This window comes from Argiope bruennichi, chromosome X1 (assembly GCF_947563725.1).
Source record: "Argiope bruennichi chromosome X1, qqArgBrue1.1, whole genome shotgun sequence".
Lineage (NCBI taxonomy): Eukaryota > Metazoa > Arthropoda > Arachnida > Araneae > Araneidae > Argiope > Argiope bruennichi.
In genome coordinates this window covers 77,804,805-77,831,823 of record NC_079162.1, presented here as the reverse complement: position 1 = coordinate 77,831,823, position 27,019 = coordinate 77,804,805, and the positions used below count along the sequence as shown (strand labels likewise).

The window sequence follows — 27,019 nt, the reverse complement described above, 5'->3', positions numbered from 1 at the left end:
TAGATATGTTTCAGCTGTCAGAATTCGGTGAAAGTTCGGCTTGACACTTTCGAAACTCAACCGCATCTCTTCTGTGAGTATAGAACCTCATTGTTCACAGTGGAGGACTCTCTAGTAAGCAAAGCAGTGCAATTCTTTGGTATATGTTCTATGGAGAAAAAATAGACTGCTTAAATATAGCCCTTCATTATGAAGATGTATACATACCGTAATTACAGGTAATCTAGTACCTGTTACGGCAGAAGCGTCAGTAATGAACTAGAAGTAAAAATATTTCCTTCCTCTCCCGAAAGAAATCGGTAAAACAGCCCTCAGAAGGGATATAACTCGGGATAAATCTGGGACAATTTCCTTTAAAAAAAAGAAAGAAAACGGAAGGTACCAAAATTTTTATGCCACACTGCAAGAAATATTATCTAACAACTTCAGATGTCACAAAGAAAAATTTCGGTGCATCCAGTTGTCCACCAGCAATTCGAATAAAATAAATTATTTTAATGTATCCAACAACATTTTGATATCAAAAACTTAAGACTCGGAAACAACAATGAGAGAGACTTCAAATAACGATGAACGTCAAATAAGAAGGGGGGGGGGGAAACAGAACAAAAAAGTGCCTTAATATTTGAAGCACAGTATACTGCTTTATAATTATTACAAATTACATTAGTTTTATTTGGTTGAAGGTAAAAACATTTTGAAAGGAATCCTGTTGTTTTTTATTTTATTTCAACTTCGGTTTTTCAATTATGTTGTAAAGAGAAAATGAAAACTTATTTGCTATATAAAAAAACTATTCTTTTACTTACCCGATACCATATCTGGAGCTGATTGAGTTGTATCGGAAAGCACATGGAATGTATTATTAATTTTGCCAAATTTTCCACGAATAGCATCTTCTGCTACGAAAGGAATTATTTTGTAATCTTGGCCTGGGTTTGTTTGATTAAATGCATCTTGTATCCTTGGACCCTTCTTTCGATCATTAACATGATTATCTGATTTCTCGATTGGTGTTATAGGGCTTCTTTCAATGGATGTGGAAGAGGATTCATCTTGTTTTGAGTTTATTTCTGTAGATTTCGAGGGAATTTCTGTAGGTAAGTTAGGATTAATATCTGTATATTTTGGATCCATGAAAATTACTCCTCCACTTTCAGTTAATTTATTTCTCAAACTTGAGGAGTCTCTTCGTAACTCCGTAGCTTCAACTGATAAAGGAGCTCCTAAATGTATAGTTCCAACGTTAGTAAAATCATTCAAATCTCCATCTCTTCCTTCAGCTGGTAGATACAGATTAATTAGTGAGTCTTCAACCAAAGGAGTATTGGAATGTAAGACCGAATCATTGCCATTGTAAGAAGACGGTAACTTGCTGTTGATGCGACTAGGTAATTTTGTGGTTTGTCTTGTGCTGGTCTGGGAAAAAGTATTTCCTTCAGAAAAAGTACTATCATAGTTAGTTGAGTGATAGTCTGAGGAAAACCAGTCAAGACTATCAGTACTTGATGCTTTTGTATAAGTTCGATTTCTTTTTGTTCCTGTTATGATAAATGGCGTAGAACCGTATTTATCAGAAATTTCTTCATCTTCGGCAAAATTAAGCGTTGTGTGTATCAGCGTAGAATCTAAATTTTTATACGCTGGAGAAGTAACCGCGGCAATATTTCCCGTAGTTTCTTGATGTATAACTGCGTCTTGAGGTGCTAGTGTGGTAGATTCTGGCATATTTTCAGTCGCATTTGTGGCTAAATTTCTAATTGCCGTATCAGTTGTTTCTTTTGTATTATAAAAGTGTGTTAGAGTTGTTTCAGTATCTGATATATCAACTATGCTTATTGATTGCTTGGAATTATTTCTTTGTGGTTCAAGATCAGAATCAGTTGTTTGCTTTGAAATATTGGCGATGCTTGAAAGTCGATGTTCAAATAGTTCTTGAATTGATATGGTTTGCACTTCAGGTGGACCAACTGATACAGTATTACTTACTGTTGATGAAATGGAAGTGTTTTTCAGATCATTTTCATTCTGAGCATCCAGTGGAGTTGTTTCTATTTCTGATTTTAATATGTCCAATACTAATGTTTTATCATTTTCTCTGGGAGATGAAGATGAAATGGAAGTGTTTTTCAGATCATTTTCATTTTGAACATTCAGTGGCGTTTCTGTTTCCGATTTTAATATGTCCAATACTAATGTTTTATCATTTTCCCTCGGAGATGAAGTTGCAGTTTCCCCTATTGCGATTTGATATTCTGTGTTGTTCTTTGAAAAAATATCGGTTGAATTAAAGCTTCCTTCTGGAGAATGGTACAGTTCTGCAACATCTTCTAATCTTCTATGCACAGGTACAAAATTATGGAAGAAATCTGTTAAATCGTTGATAAGATGTGGATTTTTTGGTCTCGGTTCTAGATTTGGACCATGATTGTTCTTAAAATAATCTGATTGTTTTACTGTTTTTTTCGGCTCAACTTCAGCATGACTATCATTTAATTTTGCTACTTTTATGTTGTAATTTCCTGTATCCGCTTGGAAATCTGAAAGCAGAAAATAATCATATGTTGTTTATTAAAGTCTTTGCTGTCTATTTAATTATTCATTGATTTCTTTTGTCTCAGTAATTTTTATTCTCAAAATGCATGACAAAATGTTATTTTTTTAAAATTAGAAGGCATAAAATTGTCTCCTTTTCATATATTTTGCTATTATGATTAAGAATAATAAATAAAATAATAATGTGATCTTTTATGCTTCATTTGAATACAAATTGAGTAAAATGAGTAAGCAGCTTTTATAAAATAATTTTTTAGGTGAGTATTTAAAACAAAATAAGAAAAATGAAATTTTATATATATTTTTAAATTTTCAAATAGCATTTAATCAGCTGAAATTATTTATATATAAACATTATGTTTAGAATATATTAATATTATGTTAAAATGTATGTTTAGTATTGCAATCAACATGTTTGAGTATACTCAATCCAATTTTTTTAAAAAGTGAAATGAAAGCTTATAAAGTTTATTTTTCTTATTTGAAATTATATCATTTGTAAATGAACATTCCTCTTGCTTGCTTTTTGAATTTTATTATTAGTTGCTTTCGTTTAGAAATTTACACTGACTGATTGGATTGCAATTACATATCATAACAATGTGTAAGAGTTTGAGGAGTAGGTTTTCTAAAGTTATAATTAAATTCATTTCATATGAGCTGACTTTAGAGAATTTAATAATTCAGTTTATGCCATATCAAGAGAGTGGTGATCTGTCACATTGTTAAGTACAAAGAAAACTATCCCTCTTTGACAGAAGTAAACTTATTCTTAGAGATTGCCAAAATGCAGGAATTTCAATTTTGAAGATGAATGTTGACTAAGAAAAACTATCTAAAGGAAATTATGAGAAAAAGAAACATGTGTATAAATTTAATTGCTAATAAATACCGGTTTTCGTGAATTGAAGTAAAAATCCGTGAAGCTGCAGGATTAATGCATGGATAGGTTTTAGGATTTGAACGAATGGCAGTTATTTACTTTTTTTATAGCTGATTAGTTAACAGTTAAATAAGTTTATATCCTCTAGAGAGTAGCGCAATTTCATTTGATAAATTAAGCACTCCTTTTTCTTAACTCTTTGCACTAGAAAAATAATACGATACATAATTATTCACCTAAGTCAAGGACTCGTTTATTGCCCCGAAAAATAAATATATGATTATTTTAAGTTGCATTTCCCCAAAAGTTAATCTACATCTTCTTACTACTCTGCTGGTATTTTTAACAATCAAAATTTAAAAAAGTAGATAAGACATCAAAATGATGCACCATTTTGAGTAGTGATTGAGAGAAGACATTCGAGTACAAAGGGTTAATAGTCAGATCTACTTTTTTTAATGAAATGTCAACATTTTTTAGGCATTTGGATAAAAATACAGATTTATGATTGTGAATTACATGATTATGACATTTCAATAAGTAATACTACTACAAGTTCAATGCTTTGTAAAGATTGAAATCATAGAAATATTTATGCCTTCTTTCAACCATTTGAAAAGTTGTCAAATGCAGTGTGAATAAGAATTGTAATTTAAGATGTGACAAATTAAGAATCTCTAATCAGAATGACCTGAAATTTGTTCCAAATACGCTTGAAGCAATGGAAATTTTTTTTGTTCAAGGAATTAACCTATCTCAAAAATTTACTGATAATTAAGTCTTAATAAAGAAAGTTAATAAAATAAATCATTTTGGGGGAATTTTGCTGATTTGAGCTCGCCAAACATGGGATATAGTTATCCGAAGGAAAACAATATACTTGAGGAAATTGATAATTTTTAAGAAGAAACATTACAACATGGAAAAGCATTAACATGCAGGATATCATCATAAAAAGAACGTCCCCCCCAAAAGAAAAACACCCACACTTTTCCCAGAAAATCTTCATTTTACCATTCTTGAAATAATTTTATACCCTTAAGTGTTTCAAGTATATTTACGTCATTTTGACCTGTGGTTTTTAATTTACAAACTTCAAAAATCCTGTACATTCATTGATACTGCATGTGTACCTTGCCGCTCTTAAGTTTTTATCAATTTCTTATATTTTGAAAAAACTGCATGCATAATAGCTTTAAATCATCAAAAAAGAAATTTTAAACTAACGTCCAACTTTATTTCACATTATAGAAAAAATATTTTATGAAAAAGATATGTTTTCTTCCATGTTTTCGAAAAATTCAGCAAATATATTAAACCTCTTCGAATAAGTTGTTATCTTGGTAAACATTTTCATATAAACTGAAAATGTTACGTAATTACCTACGCATCATACATATTCTCTGTTTACAAATCATCTGTACCATATTTCAAATTCACAAAACTGATGCAACATAATTATTTTTATTTTGGTTACTTCGTTTCGCCAGTCCACCCTTCAAACGTGTTGCATGGTTTCAGGACAGTAATGATGTAACATTTTGTTTACATTTCTTATTAATTTTAATATCTGATATCTTTAGTATGGAAAATAAAACTAAATAAGTAACTTTTTTATATATGAATTTAGCCCATTTTCATTCAAAATATTTATATTTTTAACATTAATTTGCATTTATACTGATGCAGTTCATATTTAAACTTTATTATTTACAATACTGATTTAAAACAAAGCAGTACTTTTTCTTTAAAGAGGATATTCTTATTCAAAATAAGAATAGATTTTTTTTGAAAGCCTATTAAAAGCAGACAGTTTTTTTTTATTTAAATTGTTTTTTTATAGTCTTTAATCTATAATTCATTATGGATTAAAGACTATTAACTCATTTTAAATGTAATGGAAACTTGAAAAAAATTATTTTTCAAAATCTCAACTAAATGGTCCTTAAGGTATGGAAAAAAATTAATTTTTTGATTGATGATTAAATTTTTAAAGCATTAAAATAATGTATTTTCATTAAAAAAACACAGATGTATAAAATATCAAAGCCCTAACAAATCTTAGTATAAAAGGAATTACATTTTTTTTTTTACAAACCTGAAACAAGTTAAATTAAATAAAATAAAATAACAATTAAAATAACAGTTTTAGATGAAAAGGAAATCTTTTCGTATTGTGCGTATGAATACTTGCCACATTTGTAAGAAACCGGGCAACAATGACCCTCTGGTATAATGGGTTGGCAGCCAGCTAATGCAGGAGCGCATTTAATTTTATCACAAATGGTTGCTCCATCCGAACAGTAACAGTTGTGACACAATCGATAGTTTGGTACAACTTGACCTTGATTATAAATGAGTCCATCCACTATACAGGTTCCATAATCACCTAAATAATGAAATCTGAAGTTAATGAACTGTTTATACAAAAATGTTATTTCAAGTATACCTACAAGCTATAATAATTCATTATAAATTTACTCTATATTTTACTCATATAAATTGGATGGAAACAGTTTGGGAGTCTACTAAAAAGTAATTTTTAAAAATTATCTTCAAATTTTTAATCTTAAATCTATAATTCATTATTATGAAATATTTAAGTAATATTTTATCAAATTCTTTATCTTTAATCAAATTCTCTACTTCGAAGTGACATTCGTTTGGAATCAAAATTGATCAGTTTTCTGATTATTAAATTCTAAAAGCATTAAAATCACGCCTTTTCATAGAGAACATATTGATGTACGAAATTCAAAACTCTGGAACATTAGCAAGTGAGTGAAAACCCGGTTTCAACACTCCACCTGTAAAAACATTAACTAATGTTAAATAAACATGTATAAAATGGCTCTAAGAAAGTTCTATACTTAGCCGAATAATTGGAGATACGTTTCCCAAATAAGGATTCTTCCACACAAAGAAGCACAAATTTTCAAAAAATTCCGCTAGTGTTTATCATTATGGAATGAAATTTATTTCGATCTTTCAGCTATAAGCAGGCGAAGTAACTCAGTAGATTTTTTTTTTTTAATTAAAAGAAAATACAAAAGCAAACTAACGACGAGGAATGTCTAGAGGGTGAAAGGTATAAAAAAATCCACTCTTGTAGTGGTAAAAAGAGGGACGAAGGAAATTATTTATTTTAATACTTTATATCTTTAGTGAAATTTTTTCAAATAAATATATTTCTGTTAATTATAGAAATGAAACAATGCACATAGGTTTATTTTTAGAATATAACCGCTATTTTTCTGTTAGCTTTTTAACTCATATGAATTTTCAAAACATGGTGATTTTTAGTAATCTAACAACAGCGCTATAGAAAAATTATTTGCTTTTTAATATTATAATTCTTTAAAAATGTAAGATGCAGGTACATAGTTACCATGGTCTGTTCTATACACTTATTTATTTTTAAGTTAGAATGTATGATAAGTGTTGATTTTTAAAATGCTTATATTGCCTCATGAGATTTCATGTGTGATGCTAGAAGAGAAAATGCTTTCAAAATTATATGCAAAATGGTAATCATGAATATTGATAAATTTACAAAAATTTCTAGCAAAATATTTTGTGTTATTTCCAAAATTTTGTCTATTATATTCGAAAATGTAGAAACTATCCTACACACCTGAAAATTTTGTGACTTCCAGAGTAGTAGTCGTTGTTGTAGATGTTGCTTCAGTAATTTCATTAAGGTCCTTGTCCGTAGTTTTTTGATCTGTAAAGGAAAAAAATATATGAACATAAAAAAAATAATTATATACATTTTACTACAATTTAACTTCTTGATGTATTTTTTCTGTACAATTGCATTACTTGTATTTTTTTTTCAGGGTCTTCCATATATACAATCACTGAATAACAAGCATGCTGTGTGTTTTTATGAATATTTACGTTCGACAATTAATAAATAATGGAACCATGAAAATTGTAATTGTTATCAATATCAAAATAGATAAAATTAAAATGCGTAATTGTTCCAAGTGAAAAAGGGATGTGATTACTGAATGTGGCGTTTCGTATATATAAACTTGATTGGATAGCAAAAGTTTATTTTACTTGCCCGAAATGCTTTAATAAATAGTTCTGAAGCGATAAAAATGCTCCATACGACTAAAAGTCCAGAATAAGATGAACAAACTGTAACGAAACGGAACATCTCAAAGTGTGCATTGTTTTGGAAATGTAATACTTGTAACCTGAAACATTATATCCACATTTCCAAGTCGTAGAACTATTTTCACGTTTGAAAAATCTTGTCAAACTTGCATAGGCGGTCTTGTTTCTTAAAAAGTCCCGATTTAGTGAGGATTCAACTTGGCGAGTTGGAAATCGGTGAGTAAGTAATTGGGTTATCTGTTGAAGTGACTGATTATAGTTATCCCAGATTACTTTTACGACAGCATATTGCATTTTTGCAACAAAAAGATTTCTGCTCGAAATTTTTAATAATTCGTATTCAGCAATAAACTTTATGAGCTACTTACTATATTCTCATAGAACTTCTTAAGAAATAGCATTTTCATCTCCACCAAATACTCAAGGCTTCCGCACTGAGATTTATTGCATGTAACTCTTGCTTATCTCCATTTAATTTTCCGCCTAATACCAGCCTTAAATATATTGATGAGAAGTTCAGTGTTGGCTTTCAGTTATTTGGCTTAGTTATCGGATGTCTTTCTGATGACATAGTACCACCGAAAATGGAAACATAAACTATATCATGACATGATTTTCATGATGGTTTTTAATCATTTTTCATTGGGTACACCCAAGAATAAGTAAATCGAATATCAACCATTCAGTAAAGAATTCAGCAATGCAATAAGCGACATAAGAAGATAATAATAAATAATGGGTATCCTGTATGACTTTGTGCTCGCTTAACTATTGTGCTCTCATCATAAGATTCATGAAGATGTGGTCTATTTTATTACTCAGTTACGATATAAGGCTGTCATTTATTCAGAATCAGTCCTGCCAAGGCAATCGACACGAAAGCTAGAAATGGCACTGGTGGATGTTAAATTCTGTGACTTCCTGTCGACCTATGGCATAATTACAAAAACATGTAAATCGGTACCCTTGATGACAGTCAGAGCAATCTATGTTTCAGATTGGTTCTTTTCAAATAAACTTGATTCCCTTTATCACTTCATTTAATATTTAATGCATTGAAAAACTTACAACAGTCATATCTGGAAGGACAACAGGAAAAGTGCGAATCATAGTGAGGAGTGCATCCTTCAATGACTAGATCACATTTTGGCTTCAGACATGTAGATTTTCCTCTAATGCAAAAACAATATTCGCAGAATGAACTGGACAGCATTGCTGATCCATCGCCGTATAATGTCCCATTCACTAAGCAACCTGAAAAAAGAAAAAAAAAATGCATATTGAAATACTTAAATATTCTGCAAGATGTACCTGGACCTTTGTCATATATGTTATTAATAAATTTTTTTAAAAGTGTTATATAAAATCAAAAATATGCATGAAAGTTTCTATTTAAATAAAAATGTATAGCAATAATCTCGGAGAGCATAGCGAAGATAAAAGATTGACATTAATTGAAGGAATCTGTTTGAAGTATCAATTTGAAAATTGCGTTCAATTTCCTTAAATATTGTAGGTATCTATGCCTGATGTTATGTAGCAAATCATGATAGGCAATATTTTGCTTGTTACAGAAATTTTCATTCATATCTAATAATTTACAAGTTTCATAGCTAAACTAAAGCCTAATTCTATCACGGATTTGCAAATCGTATAATTGCCTGCACCAAGTTTTAAAATGCAGCTTTTGGCTTCCGATTCATACGATTTAGAAGACCCAAAAAGTGAATTAGTTAAGAAGAGAATTTTTTGTCGAATATGTTAAATTATGTTAGATAGGATAAGTGAGTCTAGTTACGTTTCTTTAAATTACGACACATTAAGTAGTTTAATTAAAACGTTTAATAAGTTATTTTGAATTTTTGGTTTCTATTTTTAAATGGGACATTAATTTTCCTTATCTACATTTACTTATTTATTTTCAGTCCATGATTAATCACTTGAATGTTCGTCATAAGTGCTTCGAATAATCATATTTTCAAGATCTTTAACTAGAATTAATCATTTTAGACATTATCATTCGATTAAAAATTAAGTGCAATCCATAAATGTCTAAATGATCTATTTTTTCCCAATTAATCAAAACGGCAATACCTTCTTTTTTAAAAAAAGAAGTTATCTAATTAGATAACAAAGAAAATGAAATAGTTAAGAGGTTAAAGATGTTTTTCTATTATCGCTTATGGATATGGTGATGAATACGAGCCTTGTGAAAAGCTTTGATTTGAATTTTCTTTCGCTTGTATTATAATAGTTAGTTTTTAATCTTTTATTAGATTGACGAGGCTTTAAATTAAAATTTTCAAAATGCTACTTTCAGTCTTTTTTAAAACGTTAATTCAATTTTATTCTATATATACGAAAGTTTTAAAGGTAGGTTTCAATTGCTAGAAGCTAGGGAAAAAGTTCTTAAGTATTTCAATAATACATTATTTATCCATCTCAAATATCTAAAGATATATGACGTATATCGATGTATCTTATTTATATACTGAATATTTGGGACCATAACGTTAAAACGTCTTGTGAAACCTATCTTTTCTAGAATAATTCCTGTTATTCTAGGAGTCTTATATCGAGAAAATATAATATACATAGAGTATCTAATTAAATTTTTGCTGTTATAACCGGTACGCCATAATTAGATGACGAGGAAGAGATCCAAGCCAGTACCCTTTTTCAAAACTTCCACAAGACATGATCAAAACGATATTTGATACCAAAAGAAATAATGATTACTTCATGGTATAATTTGATTGAATGAGGTAAGAAACCTGTTGGACCTCGTGCCATCAAGCTAACACTCTATTACTAATTCACAATACCCTATATTCAGAAGCAAAGGCACACAAATAAGGATGGAAAATCAAAATACTGAGTAACTGAATTATCGATTCATTTTCAACACAGAGAGAAAGGCCTAGATAATGGCTAATTAAGATGACAGTTGTAGTTTCCGATTAAGAAGGGCTTTCTATATTGGATGCTCAATTATGGGATTCATTATGAAGAAAAAACGGAGTTCGATCTAATTATGGTGGCAACTTGTGATTAGATTACATTATTTTACGGTAAAGACCCTAGAAAGAATATCATTTATTTTATTTCAATGTTTTTAGATTGTCGCCAGCTATAACCAAATTTTGTCTCAATGGATCACAATGTTGATATTGGCTATAGTTAACATTAGAAATGAAGTTAAACTGACTTTTCTACTGAATGAGCGCATCAGCAGATAATTCACAAGAAAAACTGATGATTATAGTGTATTAGTTTGATAATTTTTATATTCTTTATCCACCATATATTTGAAGACTTCGTAGAGGGATGCATGGTAGCGAACATAACCACCCCCTAATATGTCCTAACGGTACATTTTATTATTGAATAATAATAAGAAATTGCATATAGAAACGTCTGAATACGATGTGCTTCTCCAAAAGTATCTTGATATATAAAGCCTTTAAAATTTATTTTAATTGTTAGATTCACTTTCCCTTTACGATGATTGTTGGAACTAGTTTTGTAATTTCTTAGTCATTATCAGATGAGAATAGCATATATTCTACTCTTTTTACACTTTCCCACTGCACTAAGAAGACACAGAGGGAACCACAACGACAAATTGGGCATCATAAATATTCATGAAAGATTTCTGTGGAGGGGTTTGAAACCGTGATCCTCCTACTTTACAGTTAAGAATTTTGCCATTAGATCAGCAAGGCCATGATAAAACCTCCGGAATTCTTGGCAATCTTTGAAAATAATATAAATGATTTTTGTTACGACTTTTCAGCTACTTTTGTGGAGAAATTTTGCCCTTATGGCCTCGGTAAGTTTCATTGGCAACATGTTAAAAAACATGTAGGCTTTGATTAAAAAAAATTTAAAATAACATACAAAATAGTGGAATTTTTTAAAAACGTACTGAAGATTATAAAACATTATATAATAGATATTAAACATCATTCTGTGGCTTAATTAAATATTGAAATTAATCTGTTTGAGGCTAAGTATAAAGGCAATTCAAAAATTTCTTAAACAAAGGAATGTCACGAAAAGTTCAACGAATATAATTATAATAGTTATTTTTTATTTTTTTCTCCACTAGAGTAAATACCTCTGAGAAATGTTGTGTTCAGGAAATTCATTGATATTTAATTAATATTTTTAAAGTAATGCATCTAGAAAAACATAGAAATAAGTATATTTACCTGTGAAATTAAAAATGCTTCAAAATAATATAAAAATACATAGATTTTGTAGATGTTACAAAATTAACTTGCGACTGTTTCTTCCTATTTTTCTAATTTCAGCTATAGAATTATAAACTTATGAAAGATAAATTAGTAGACGGCAATTGGTCATCAACCATATTCAAACGAACTTAAACATTTCGATTAATTAACGCGGTCTTTTTAAAAAAGGTATAGTGATAGATTTGTCATTTTTGTTGTTTTTTAAAAAATGGTATCAGTTAAAATTCTTTAAAGTAAAGCCGTAAACCAATTTCTGCTTTAAAGAAGTAATCCACAGGAACTATTATTATTCATAAAATATAATTCATATCCTGATAGAATTTTTTGCATTGATTATTATTCAATGTTTTTTTATTTTCAAGTTATTAATTTTTCTGAATACCTTTCAAACTTTTCATACCACTTCTCTCTCATCACTCTCAATATTATTTTAATTATATAGATTATAGCAATAGTCTTTTTATGTTATATAATATTCCAATTTTTAATTAGAAATAAAGTTAATCAAAAAGGATATTATACCACACAGTACGCAAGCACATTTGTAAATTAGACACCATGGAAATATTTTTCTTTTAAGTCAGCAGCATTCATTACTGGAGTTGGCATTGTTACTGTTTTATCCCCTCCCTGGTCCTCAAGGGAAATTTTCGCCACTTCTCTGATTTGGTTTCATCCATACTTAATGCGCAACTGACTTGCCACTTATCACAGTGCGATGGACTGTCTTTTCTTATAACATTTATGATTTACCTATCAATATCATTTAAATTTATAGAAAATAATACTTCAATTCAAGAATTTTATTGTTTCTCTTTGCATCAAATTTACGAATTTGTAAGCGACAGTGCTACGATTGGAGTAGAGGGTATAGTTATCAATCTTGAGGAACTTCTCAAAGACAATGTGATACAACATTCATTTTATTTTTTAGAAGCCAAACATGACTGGCGTGGGGAGGGGGAATAATATGTTGGCCTGCGTGCCATTTATTCTTGTAAGACTAATGGATTTACATTATTCCACCAATGACTTTTGGAATTTGTCAGCATACTGCATCTTTCAGATGGTCTAAGAAGAATCATGTAGAATAAGATTCAGTGAATACGATGGTCAATAAATACAAGCGGCGAAAATATAATTCAATACCATCGCGAGATAATCAAGATATTCCTTCAAGAAAGTAAAAACTTGACCAGACTATTGATTACTTACTGTTCGCATAAATATGCCAAGGATAAACTCAAACTCATGCAAAACTGAAACTTATCTATTTAAATTAACATTATTCCTAGCAGAAATGGGTCTAATAATGTCAATATTGGATAAATAACTCGCGTAATAAATTTTTCTGTGTAAAATAATTATCTGGCGGTATCTACCCGTTTTCTGTTTATTGACATTCTTTGAAATTAGAGTACCATTTGTCGGTGAATTTTGAATCTGACGTCAAGACGCTGTTACAAAATTTCTAATCCCACCCATTAAACTCTGGCAAGAATAATTTTAATTATTGTCAAAGTTTATTTATTATTTCAGTTTAAGAACCGTTACTGCGTTTCTAGACATCCTGTATTTATAAATCCTTACAATATTTTAAAGATATAAATCTGATTTTATTATTAGTATTAAACAGGTAATTAAAATATAAAATGAAGGATTTATTAACAATTTATATTGCATCAGGTATATACTTTTATTTGTACTTTCTGCCAGGTTCCATCAAATAGCTCTACAGTTTAGATGCCTTTTTCGTAAAATTAAAATAAATATACATTTTTAATTGACTCAAAGACCACTTAATTTTAAATTCATAAAAGTGGAAGATATATGTCATAAATCTTTGATGGAAATGAAATTCGAACTATCGACACAAAGAAGAATTATATTTTCGGATGTAAACAATAATATAATGTAATTTTGGATATTATTCATAACAATTTACAAGTTAAAAGAAATCACCAAATAAAATTTTGAGACTTGAATATAATTTTAATTCAAATCAAGTATACTATACCGTTCAACGTTGCGATGATTTACTTTTTACTAATGTTTATTATTGACTTTTACTCTTTCATATAATTGAAAATCGGGAATTTTCTTCAATGCAATAAGTGACGAAGTAAAAAATTCGAAACCACATGGATTCACTTCATTTCATTCATTTAATATGTTCGCCTACATGACTCATGCCTACTATTCGGGCCATCTAATTAATTAAATGACCTTTCTTTGTTATCTTTAAACTATAGCCCATATATCTAGATAGAAAACTCGGTATGATTAGGTAGTAGTTGGGAGTCACAAGTGAGTCACTCGACAGTTCAATGTGTTAAAAATGATAGCCATTTATTCGCTAACGATTTAAATTCAGAACTTGCATATTTCTAAGCCATCTAAGAGAAATAAGTATATTTAATAAATTTGTTAGATGACCAGCATTGGCAGGGGCTTGAAAAATCTTCAAAGCATAATAAATATAAGTCCAATTAAGTGATAACAAGGAAAATTTTGAGATCATTATGCGAATAATCTAAAAAGTGTAAAGTGATAAAAATTACCCCCAGGAATGTCATTGAGAAATGGGATATCATCGTCTGGTTGGGTCGAAGAGACAAACATCAAACTATTCTCTTCCGTTGTCGTCCTGGAAGTTGTTGTTGTCGATTCTGAAGTCGTTTCCTCGTCTTTTGCAGATTCTGGTTGGAATGTAGGTCTAAGATCAGGAGCAGAGCTTCCTTCATTTGGTTTTGGCTTTTCATCACCACCTGTAAAGAAATAACATGAATATATTTCTACAAGCACTTCAGCATATAATTGAGTGTCCAAATTATTATGAATACTCCCTAAATACAATTTCGGACCCTTTTATCACTTAATACTACATGAATTCTTTTTGGAATGGACTATGAGATTCTGATAGGTAGTATAAGGAATTTGTTACCATATCCGATGAACTACTTTCTACTTGTTTAAGATTTGAAGGTACTGGATCCAGCTGCCTGATGGCCCATTTGATATCATCCCACATATTCTTAATTGAATTGTGATCTGGTGATTGTGCCGATCAACTAAGTCAGATAAAATCTCGTCAGACCATCTGTGGGCAATGGCAGCTTTATGACAGTGAGCACTATCCTGCTAGAATTATCCATACATGACAGGGTGTATGTTAACATAACAGGATTTTAATATCCGTGATAGCACTTAAATACTCATGGACATTCAAACGTGGTTCTGCAATAATAAAAAGACCCATACAATATTAAGAAAGCACCCCCCCCCCAAACACAATATTGCCTCCATCAGCTTGAAATGCTGTAACAATGCAATTGAGGTCTAAAATTTCGTGTTGATTTCTCCATATTCATACTCTGCCATATGCATGGTGCAACAAAACGTGATTCGTCGAACTACATGAGCATTTTCTAGTCATCTACTGCCCAATCCTTGTGCTCTTTTGCGAACTGGAGACGTCTGCTTTTGTTCAAGATTCTGAGACAGAAGATACTTTCAAACAGGTCGTCGTCTTCCATGCCTACAAGATGTAATGTGCGGTTAATAGTTTGTTCAGAGACCTTCGTAGTTGTTCCTTTATTAAGATTCCTTACAATTTGACGTACGTAACTCTTCTGTTGGATTGGACAACTCTGGTAAGTTTCCTTTCATATCGAGCATTCAGTAGCCTGTAACAATTACTAGCCTGACATTAAGACCCGATTTTTTTATCGGTAATTCACTGTCGGTAAACATTAATAACTTCTGCTTTCAACCACTTCACAAGTGCAGCCCTTTTGTTGATACTATAGTCTGCGTATTTTCAATAGGCGGTTCAAGGTCACATTTTCTATCTCGTTATTGGTTGTCTGGTACCAGTAACGCGGTAGAAAATGTGACCTTGAACCGCCTACAGAAAATACACAGACTATAGTTCCGGCGCTTCGAGGGTATACAACATCCTGTGTTCAAACTTAGTTACCCCAACCACCATTTCTTTATAAACAACTTATTGCAATCGATGCTTCACTTGTCCTGAATTCCCTTTTTAAAGCTATCTCATCCTCTAGCGGCAACAACATGTATAGCCGATTTGTGTATAAGAGTAAAGTTGTCATAATAATTTGGTCACTCAGTGCATATATAGCCAAGGTATCCCCTCCATTCATAGCCTAGTAAATAATTTCTAAACCGCTGGATATACGCATATTATATATATATATATCTATCCATCTCCAATGGCCAATCTAAATATTTACTCAGTTCCCTGGTCCTATCAGTCAAATCTACATTTCCGAGATCAAAATTGATAGAGTAATAAAGCTTCGAATTTCATTTTTATATGTCAATCAATGGCATTCTGGAGGAAACGCTGCACATTGATTGACAGATCTTTCTCTAGGGAGCTTATGAAATTTTTTAAAATCGTATAAAATAATGATAGTAAAATAAAATAACAGAAAGAGGGCATAAATTTATGACTGGGACAGAAACAAAAATTTTACTAATGCGTTGAATTAGAAAATAATTTATATAATTATGGTAGAAATAATTACAAGAGTATTCAGAAGTTGATTGCGGATTCAGTACTAATATTATATTCGCTAATAATTAGTGCTTGCTTCTTTTCGTCTTAAAGAAATGCGTTGTTTTATTGGTTTTCCATTTTGAGGCTGAATGAAGGCCGTGGAGCATAGATCTCAAAATTTATATAGCGAAGACAAAATCATAATCGTCATTCTTTTCTCCAGATTTCTACATAATACCTGAGGATTCATAATATATTTAATATGCTGCATGCCAGGATTTCCCAATAAATGAAAACTTCAATCGTGATAGATGAGCTTATCTTTTGATCAAAAGTCATTTCTGATACCCTACTTTCAGTACTGACATCGTCTAAGCGGATATTCATGTGATATTTTTTTACAAGAAAAAGTAAAAAATGTGCAACATTAATCTATTTGAGATGTTTGTATATGATTTTGCAACAGATACGTAAAAAACTGCTAATTTATTCCACTTTGAGGGAGTTTGTTTAGATTGGCGTGTTGGTATTTTACAAGATTCCCAAATGGAAAGTTCTATGGATAGTATTTGAATTTCATGTAAAATGAAATTTACTTGAGAATTTGATCCATTTCCTTTTTTGATTACTAAAGAAATATTCTTCTGATTGAAGCAAAGTGAGATCCTTACTTAGTCATCAAAGAATATTCAGAAGCTGAAAATCAATTTTTATTCTCTTTAACAGAATCAAATAAACCAATAAATGTTTGAGCTACAACTTTTTGTAAATTGCTGTAAAAGCATAAATTTAAAAGCAAAACGTCAAAAATGTGTTTTAAATTTCAGAGAAGAGATGTAGTTTTTAGGGAGGGAGCATTGTAATCATCATCATCATAAAAAAAAATCGATATTTTGATGAAACTTACGTTTTCAGAACTTCCCGAGTTCGTAAAACACATCTTTGAAATTATATCTGTTTGCTTGTCCATCCGTTAGTCTGACTGTGAACACGACAACTCAAAAAGAGCTTTGAACTAGACGGGTGAAATTCATAGTTTCCAAATTTGTTGATTATTATCAAATTTCGAAAGAAATCCACTTAGAAATTCTGTTTGAAGTCCAAATAGGCGTTAACATCATTACAAAATGAAAAGAGTTAGCTTGATAAAATTTCATGTAAAAATTTAACATCTAAAGTGTACATTTGTATCAAATTTAGAGCCAAATCCATCAAGGGGTTTACAGTCTGTCAGCCTGTAATTTTGCATGCATGGGATAATTCAAAAATGTATAATCTCAGATAAAATTTTGTATACATATAAAATTAAATATAAAATTTTACATTAAAAAATTACATATAAAATTTTAAAACATATTCGTTTAAGGCTCAATCATCTGTCTGCCTGTATCTTCACATGCAATAACTCAAAAACGCAGGAATTTTAATAAATAAAAATTGCTATGTGATTTTGTAACTTCAGATATAAATCTGTGTCAAATTTTGGTTTTAATCGATAGAAGAAAAGACGTCCAAAGTATATATTTGGTTTTCTAGTACTTATATATTAACGGCATCCCAGTGATTAATCGCATAAAAAAAAAAGAATCGCTAAGGATTGGACGTTAAAGGTGGTAAATAATGCGCAAATACCAGTTTTCTTTATTACGTCAAGAAGGGAATAATTCTCGTGTCTGGAAACCTGAAAATAAAAGTCTGAATTCTTGTGTTGCTTATAAGCCTTGACGAAAATCTATAATTTTATGTGCAAGGGGAGAGGAAATATTATGTTTGTTAGAGAGTATGCTCGAAAATTTTGAGGAGGCCACTCAAGCTGGTTTATATTTTAAATGTTAAAAATCTGAAAATTATATTATAATTTGGATGGCACCTTCGTAAGATTCATCGCTTTACTTGTATGAGACAATTAAAAGTATAAACGCATATATACTATGATAATTCTGCCATATATATTCTCTTCATATATAATTAAGACTAGGTATTCAAAATATAGCAAGATTTAATTATCTATAAGATGTAAAATATTTATGTATATTATCATTCATTCAAAATTTCATTCGAATGCATCTTAAAATAAGACAAAATTAATCCTCTTTATGTACAAAATTCAAAAAAAAAAAAAAAATTATTTTGAAGCAGCATGATTTTAATTCAAAAATGAATATTTAAAAAGTACCAAAACTTCGATGCACAGCAGTGTCCAAACGGACTAAGGAATGTTATGGCCGAGGAGCAGCAATTGGAGGAAGAAGGTTATGCATTGCATCCTTTGGCCTGGTCAACCAGCTTTATTCAAATACTAAATGACTTATTTACATTTTAGCAACTGTGTACCTGGAGTTGGAGTTCTTCCTCGTTTACCTCCGAATAAAACGTAAATGTGAGACAGTTTCCTGTGAAAGTTCTTCAGGAAGTCAATTTATCCCTGTACTAAGGATCTAAATTAAATTTGCACTTTAGTTCAATCTATATATCTCAGTTTGTTTGACCTATGAAAAGTTATACACTTTTATTTTATCATAAAGCCTGAGTTCTGGAATAGGCTATGTATGGTGGACTAAGCGGAGATAATGGCCATTTTTAATAGATAAGGAAACAAATTTATCTAAAAAAAACCCGGAAATATTGAATGTTTTCAAATTTAACTCATCATTTTTTTCCTTTTTTTATTGTTACTTATTGTTACATTTATGAAAACGCTTGAAACATGTTCCTGTTCTAACAAATCAAATAAAACAGAGAAAAAAAACTAGTAGGACATTAAATGTCCTTAAGGCCTACGGCCTTATACACCACATGGTTGAATTCTAATATAAAAGGCTAATTTCTTAAGCTGAAAGACGAGTTTCCTGAGACAAAAAACGTTTTATTCTCCCAAATATCGATAGAAAAGGCAAAATGTAGTTTGGAATTTGAATTGATATTGGAGATTTTACCAATTTGCAATCCTATAAATCATTTGAAATGCACCATAGAGCTCCCCCACCCTCCAAAAAAGACAAAAAATAAAGATATAAAACAGTAGTACAGAATAGGCAAACCATCAAATACCGCTGCGAAAACAATTCTTAAAGTATTCTAAATGCTATTATTTTCGCTCATAGAGAGTACTTTTATGGAAGTTAAGTTTTGTAAAACATAAGGATTGAAAGGACGATAACGCGGCTCACTTAAGGCAATAATGAAAGATGATCGTATTTTCCTTTTCTTAAACAATACACGAAGACATACTGCAGTCATCACGTACATATAGTTTCATACAGGAGAATTTTTTTTTAACCTTGTTTACTTTTTATTCTATCTGCACGAATGCGTTCAAATGGCTGGTTGGCCGATTTCAAATTAAATTGAGGATGTAGCGGGGATAACATGCTTGCATTTACGCTTCAAAAAGTATCGCTAGGGTTGTATAATTTACGGTTGTATAATCGCTATTATTCTTGTTATTTGTCGGTCACTAGAATGATAGTGTTTTTTAGAAAGTCAGTGAAATGGATAGAATACTCCATTAAAATGTGTGGAAACCGCGTGTGGTAAATTTGAAACTATCATCATTTTTTTTAAGCAATTAGGAATTGCTGCTTTTATTTTTTATGGAATGCGACTTCAATTTTGATTTTGATTGTAGTGTTTTTGTAAGCTTCCAATGTTTTTACGAGAGCGCTTTCACTTTTATGAGCTTGATGTATTTTTAATTACACTTTAATTATTGTGTTTTGGTAGTGCAGCTGGATTGAAAGATTATTATTATTTTTTTTTTCTAGATTGTGGCATTAAGTGATGGTTGCATCTTGTCATAAAAATACGATGAAAGATGTAAGGTTGTTTTTACTGTTGAATAATGAAATAAGTATTTTTGTGAGTAGGAATATATATATATATATATATTAATATACGATGAATTGTGCTACAGCATTGTTGCAATGGGAATAAACAAAAAGTAAAAGATTATTTAAAAATAAATAAATAGTTTACCAGAATGAATCAAAAAAATTCAATTGATGGCTTATAAGAATTATAAATTGGCAAAATCTCCAGTGTTCATTAAAGTTCAAAACTACATTTTGTCTGTTTTGTTAATATATAGGAGATCAAGTTTAAAACTCTAATTTCAAGGAACTTTAAAAAAAAATGTCTTTTAGCCTAAGAAAAAAAAAATATCTTCCATTTTTTATGTTAGAACTAAATCTTGAGGCGTCATTTTCACTAGTGTATTTTATGTATCACCGGTTTTTTTAAAATCTATTTTATTTAACTTTTTGGATATGCGACATGATTCAAGCATTTTCATGAATTAGCAGTTCATAACAAAACCAACAAACAAAAAGGAAATGACATCCAGCTGAAAAATATCCAACATCTCATTTTTTCTTTGAATTCTCACTGTAAATTTATTTTCTTTACTGTTAAAAATGATTATTTAATCTTAATTCACTTAGCCGAACACAGTTTAATACTTTGACTGATTATCAATGGATTTTGTTTTAAACGACATTGTATTCATTTAAAGTACCCAGCATAAAGATTCTGATTAAAAATATGATTTCTTTCATCAAAACATGTATTATTCACAATTGCAGATTTTTTTTTTCCAAATGCTTCAAGTTTGTTGGTTTTTAAAACAGAAATGACAGATTAAATTAAAAAATATTCAACATTTCTTATTTTTTTTCAATATTTAATTTTATCATCCATTAAAAATTATGAGTTAATCTTAATCGAATAAACATATCAATATTTTATAATTTGTTTGATCATCAGTAGCTTTTATTTATAACCAGACAGAACAGTAACATTATTTCTTTTCGAATAAAATATATTATATTCGAAAAAAATATATAAATTTCTTTCAGATTTACCGAGGTTGAATATTTTTATTTAAAATATTATTCTTAATTTTTTTTCTCTTATACATAAGGGATTTTAATTAGAAATTGCCCATGAATATAAAATGCCTTTTGTGCAGATTCTAAAGCCAAGACTAATTAAACTGGCAATTTTTGTTAACGCATTGTAAGCCGGTTCTACTATGCATCCTGTGTAACAGCCAAAATTCAATTTTATCAAAGAATATGATCAATACATACTAACATCGATGAAATGACGAATTAACAATATCGAATTATAAAACTGTTTCTAATATCTTCTGAATAGGATGAAAAAGTTGTAATATGATGGTATAGGAGTTTAAACAGAATTGTTGAAGCTTATAAATAGAAATTAAAAGGAAAAGTTAAATTCACTTCAAAAATAAAAATAAAACAACATCTGTTATTTAGCAAATTATAATTAATTTCCTCAGATATCTCATTTCGGTAGGTATCAGCACAACCGATCCAATCATTCCAAGTTCATACGCATCATATTATTCAAGGTATAATTTTAACCTATACTGGGTAACAAACGTAAACAGGTATAATTCCAGGTGCTGACGTTGCTGCCGAAACGTGTTAAAAACCGCGTTCCGTTGTTATGCTACAGATATTGACATTTAGTATCACGTTTCGCTTTAGTGCTGTCCTTGAAGACCGCTAAAGAATATAAAGAATGTGTTACCCCCAACGAAGGTCACCACATTCTAAAATCGCGATTCGCCTTATGACATGCGAATTGAGTTGAATGACCGGTCAGCTGCGACAGTTAGCACACTTGTTTAAATATATCTACAAAAAGAGAGGCATGTTTCCAATTTATATCAGGGAATCATTCCCAGATTCTACTGAAAGGTTCCCATAGATCTGAAATATCATGCATAAATGTTCGTCTTTTTTCCCTTTTTCAGAGAATGATAGTAGTCTCTTTTGATGATTGTAGTATCATAAATCATAATTATCTTTAATATTCTCAAATGAGCCCTCTAAAATTGGTTTTATTAATATAATACGAAGGAATCACATCCCAAACTATAATTTTAAATTTTAATATAAATATCATCATATTATTACATATTGCACTCCTATAACATAGTAATTCGCTCGTGATATATCAGAATCACCATCGGTGAAATTAAACGTTGGAGCATTTAGATCTATGTGGCGGAAAAACATGCGCCGTATGAGAAATGTCTAAATGTGCTAAGCAGTACTATGTGTAAATCATGCTGTCAAAATGTCACATTTTTGTAGGATTATTCGATCAATGATATGTAGAAAATTCTGTAGAAATCAATCACTTTATAACCGTGTTTTATTAGAACTACCCTTTCAAAAGGCTGTATACTGAAAAGCTGAATTGAAAATAGTTAATAGTAGTAATAATAGTAGCTCTAAATCATTTTTTTTTATCTAATCGGTCAAAGGGAAGAATTCTTCCTCGTACATTCGGTTCTATCTGCTGTACTAAAGTTGAAAATAAATCTCACTAGTATGTGAAACATTCTGAGGCTGTATAATTTTGATAGTTACAAAAAGAATGAGCAAACAACGCGCTACTTTGATTTACATAAATTACTATACAATATCCATTCAAGACTCTGACACTTCGTCCGAGAACAGCGCTGACTTGGATGGATCATCTTTGATTTAATGAAATAAAAGCTATACAATCTATCCTATTAATTGCTTTATCAACTGAGAAATCATCCTTGCAGTACAAGTTCATGTTAGAGAAAAACAAGTGAAAACACACACACACGAGAAGGAAAAAAGAAAGTAAATTGATAGAACTGGAAAAATAATTTTTTTAAGGAGACTCGCAAACTATATAATTAAGATGTCTTGGGAAATGATCCACATTAGCTTGACCTCGCACTTGGTTATCGTGAACCCAACTTATTTAACTTGTCAGTCATTACATAATCAGCTGCACGCAAACTATATGCTAGGCAAGGTTAGGAGTCCACTTTCTTTCTATGATCTTTTTTTTGCTAAATCTCATTTGACCTCATTCCACCTTTTGAAGGTTGTCGGACAGACGTCCTTACCTCTATTGGATGGACAAAAAAAAAGTTTTTTTTAATAGCTCATCTAAATTGAATCGAAATTTGGGTTATAAACAGACAGCAAAATAAACAGAGCCGGGGTTTTTTTTTGACACTGATTGAAATATTTCAGCGTGACAGTAAGAATTGAAGAAAAAACGACAGAAGTGAACCGAACACGATCAATTTAAAAAAGTCTGGACATCTTGTCAAAATATGTGTGTAATAAAGTCTTTGATGTTTTCTTTTCAATGTCCATTCAATTCACGTGTTATCAAGAGGGATTTTACGGATGATCGAATGTCAATAGTGTTTGAATTCTTTTTCATATGCACTTTTTATTTATTAGTTTATCAGATTTAGAATAATTATTTGTCTTTATGCAGTTCATATAAAAATTAAATGAATTTAATAAAATTATTTTTTAAAGAAATTACGGCTGATTTATCTTGAACATATATTTTTATCTAGATAAACAAAACAAAATTTTCTTAACGGAGATTGATATAATTACATGAAACCAGTAAAGAATATGAATGTAAAGAAAGTTTGGATAAAATGAATGCAAGATAATAAAATTATCTTTGTTGGTATAAGTATTAGCTTTCAGTTATTTTTTAATGCTTCATAAATGTACATTAAAATAATCTAGAATCTTTGCATTGAATGATCACTATTGATAAAATCCCTATATTTGATTTAAAATTACTTACCCATTGATGTTATTTGTACTCAGGAGTAATTTAAAGAAGTTGTTGATAAATTCAAGAATTTCATCGTGAAATACGATAACAACGCTGAAATTTATATATAATCTTCAATTAATATGATCAAATGAATGAACAATCTAAATGGAGATATTTTTCTTTTGATTGTTTTATCGTTACAAGTAGAAACAGGCTCCCTTCATGGATGAGGTTGGCTCATTTGATTTTGTTAAGTTTTTTGAAAAGATTTTAAATACCTTTCTCTGTGTTCATGTGTATTTAAAGATGTATTTTTCAATACAGAAATTTACAAATGATTTTTCACCTGTATATTTGTAATGAAACTATTCTCAAACTAATACCTTACTGTTGGCTTAATAGGCTTCTTCACTTTACTTGAACTAGTAACAGGAAAAATTTCTTTTAAAATTAAATTCATTTTCGAAATATTTTTCTCACTTAAATGATTACTTAAGTCATTTACTCATACGTGAAATGTTTTGATAAGCCTATTAATAATTTCTGAGAGTCTCTTTATGTGGTTAAATCGAAAGCAGTGCTGCAGTTTTCCAGAAAATTCGAATTAATTTTACTATAGTCGTTCCTTAAACTTTAATAATTTCGACAATACTTTAATTTTTAATTTAGAGCTGTGAACAAATGTTTGAGCTCAACACCGGCTAATTTCAAAGATTTGAGAGCGTAAACTGTAAGGCAATGTGCCAAAATATTATTTGATATATTAAAAGAAATCAATAATTCTATATGTCGGCATATAGAATTAAACACTGAATTTAAATACTGATAAAGTTCTCTCGCTCTCTCTCTCTCTCTCTCTCTCTATATATATATATATATATATATATTAAATCTTAATTAATTTTCTTATTTTTATCTTAATTTAACCCATATTAAATTAATTCTAAAATATTTTCGTATTTCCTGATACAATTCTACTTTATTTAATTAATGTTACAGGAGCTATGTAAAGTTGCTTTAATCAACTCTTTCACAAGCTCCAAGTGAAGGGATAAAAATTTTCTTGTACATAAATTATGCCTCCCGGGATGGAATAAAGCGAATTTTAAAAATTCAAATTGTCTTCTCTCTCTTTGGCCACGAAACTGCTCAAAAATATATGTTTTATATGTTATGAAATATATATAAAGAATTTTTGACATTTCTATGAATGGTTTTAATTTTTTATTTTAATAGAATTGAAAGTATAAATTCACTTTTTTCACTTTTTAGACTCTTTGTCGCAACTTCGATCTAATGTCCAAAAATAGCCATCTTCAACATTTCTCTCTTAAAATACAAAATGAAAATTTATTGAATTCTAGATTAAGCAGCATAAAAGTGGAAATGTGAACACTAGATTTCTACTAATATATGAAAGCACTGAATCGTATTTTTCCGTTTGTCAAATTAACTTAATGGTGCCTCCTGCAGGTTCTTGAAAGAGTCAGTAATAATTAATTTAAAAAAATTAACTGTAATTTAAAAGCTTTGCATTTATAGATATTTAGATAATAGCTTTCGTTTGAAGTAATTTTTATGTTATTTAAAGTCTTTTTTTTTTCATGCATTAATATATATGCGAGTCCACATAATACAACTTCATCTACTAAAGAACTATTTCTTCAAGCAATTGGTATTTTGTCTTGAAATAATAGTGCTTGGTTCTCATTTTTTAAAAAAAATTAAATCAATCCAAAGGCGTTTATAATTACTTCGGATAATTAATATATTGTTAAAATTTTAATATTTATAACTATAATAATATAATTATTAATTTTATTGGTAGCTTTAATAAAGGAGCATTCCATTTATTTTGTTTGAGCATTTACTTATTACCAGATTTAAAATAATGATGAGGTGCACTAAATGTAATATTATTTATGTGTTATAAAAATAATTGTTAATAACAATCATATTAATAATTGCTAATGAAAACAATTTTTGGGAGCATGAAGGCTAATAGTTTATAATATTCAAATCGTATGTATTTGGGTTTTAAACTGATAAAAGTTTTAAATATTCACATTCACAATAGTTTAAATATACGATTATTTCTATTTGAATCCTGAAGTAAACATTTGTAAAGTTAAAAATTTTAATATTTATAACTATAATAATATAATTATTAATTTTATTGGTAATAATAAATATACTTATATATAATAAATATACCGAATATACTTCTAAAAAAGCTGTCATCATTAAATTTGTTTATCATCGTTTAAAGATAAGAAATAAACACGTGTAGTCGATCAGTATCGTTGAGTCTATCATTTTTTAGTTTTAAAGAGTGTAGATTGAACATGGTGGTAAAGGAATCGTGATATGAAATAAGAATAAGAAAAAAGAATGTAAATTTTGCAGTTTTACAAACCATCATTTTGATGATTGATCGCAATTAAAATTCACATTATATTCAATTATCGATTTAAGAATTAAAATAATTTGTAAATATTCTGCGAAAGTATTTTTCGAGGAAGTTCCCTGAAACACTAAAGAAAAATTTTGAAACAGTAGACGAAAAATCATATTTACTTAGCAATTTAAAAAAATAATATTTTGAAGCAAATCATAATATCTTTTAATTTTCCTGAAGTTATAACAAATCAATATTTGATACCAATCTAAATCAAATTCATATTAAAGAATACTCACATTTTTTTTTTATTATTATACAGTTATATTAACGCTGCATTTTGAAGCAAATAATAGGACTAATTTGGGAATTCTCATAGAATTCATTTTAAAGGAACACCATACTTGAATCTTTTTAGAACTAACTCCCTTTAAAAACATATACTTACTTTATATTTTAAAGTCTTGCACAATTCACTTAAAAAAAGTGTTTATATTTATTTTAAATTCGTATAGAGTTTATTGAACAAAATATTTATAATTTATTACATTTTTATAGAATACCAATATTTACTTAAAATCCTTGAAATGCTGACATTTCAGGAATTCCCTATTAACTTTAAATTGTGTGGTATCTTGGTCCATAAACTCTTTTACTTTCTATCCGAA

At 29.4% G+C, this 27,019-nt stretch overlaps 1 protein-coding gene across 2 annotated transcripts in view; it reads right to left on the bottom strand.

Moving 5' to 3' along the window:
• Nucleotides 1–27,019, bottom strand: part of LOC129958362 (uncharacterized) — a 64,535-nt gene that overhangs the window by 6,864 nt on the left and 30,652 nt on the right. For both annotated transcript variants that reach the window (XM_056070794.1, XM_056070796.1), the window contains exons 4-8: nt 14,385–14,591; nt 8,633–8,818; nt 7,074–7,163; nt 5,634–5,828; nt 810–2,540 (exon numbers count right to left, since the gene is read on the bottom strand). In XM_056070794.1, coding sequence (XP_055926769.1) covers nt 810–2,540; nt 5,634–5,828; nt 7,074–7,163; nt 8,633–8,818; nt 14,385–14,591 — 2,409 coding nt within the window. The remainder of the gene's footprint in view (nt 1–809; nt 2,541–5,633; nt 5,829–7,073; nt 7,164–8,632; nt 8,819–14,384; nt 14,592–27,019) is intronic.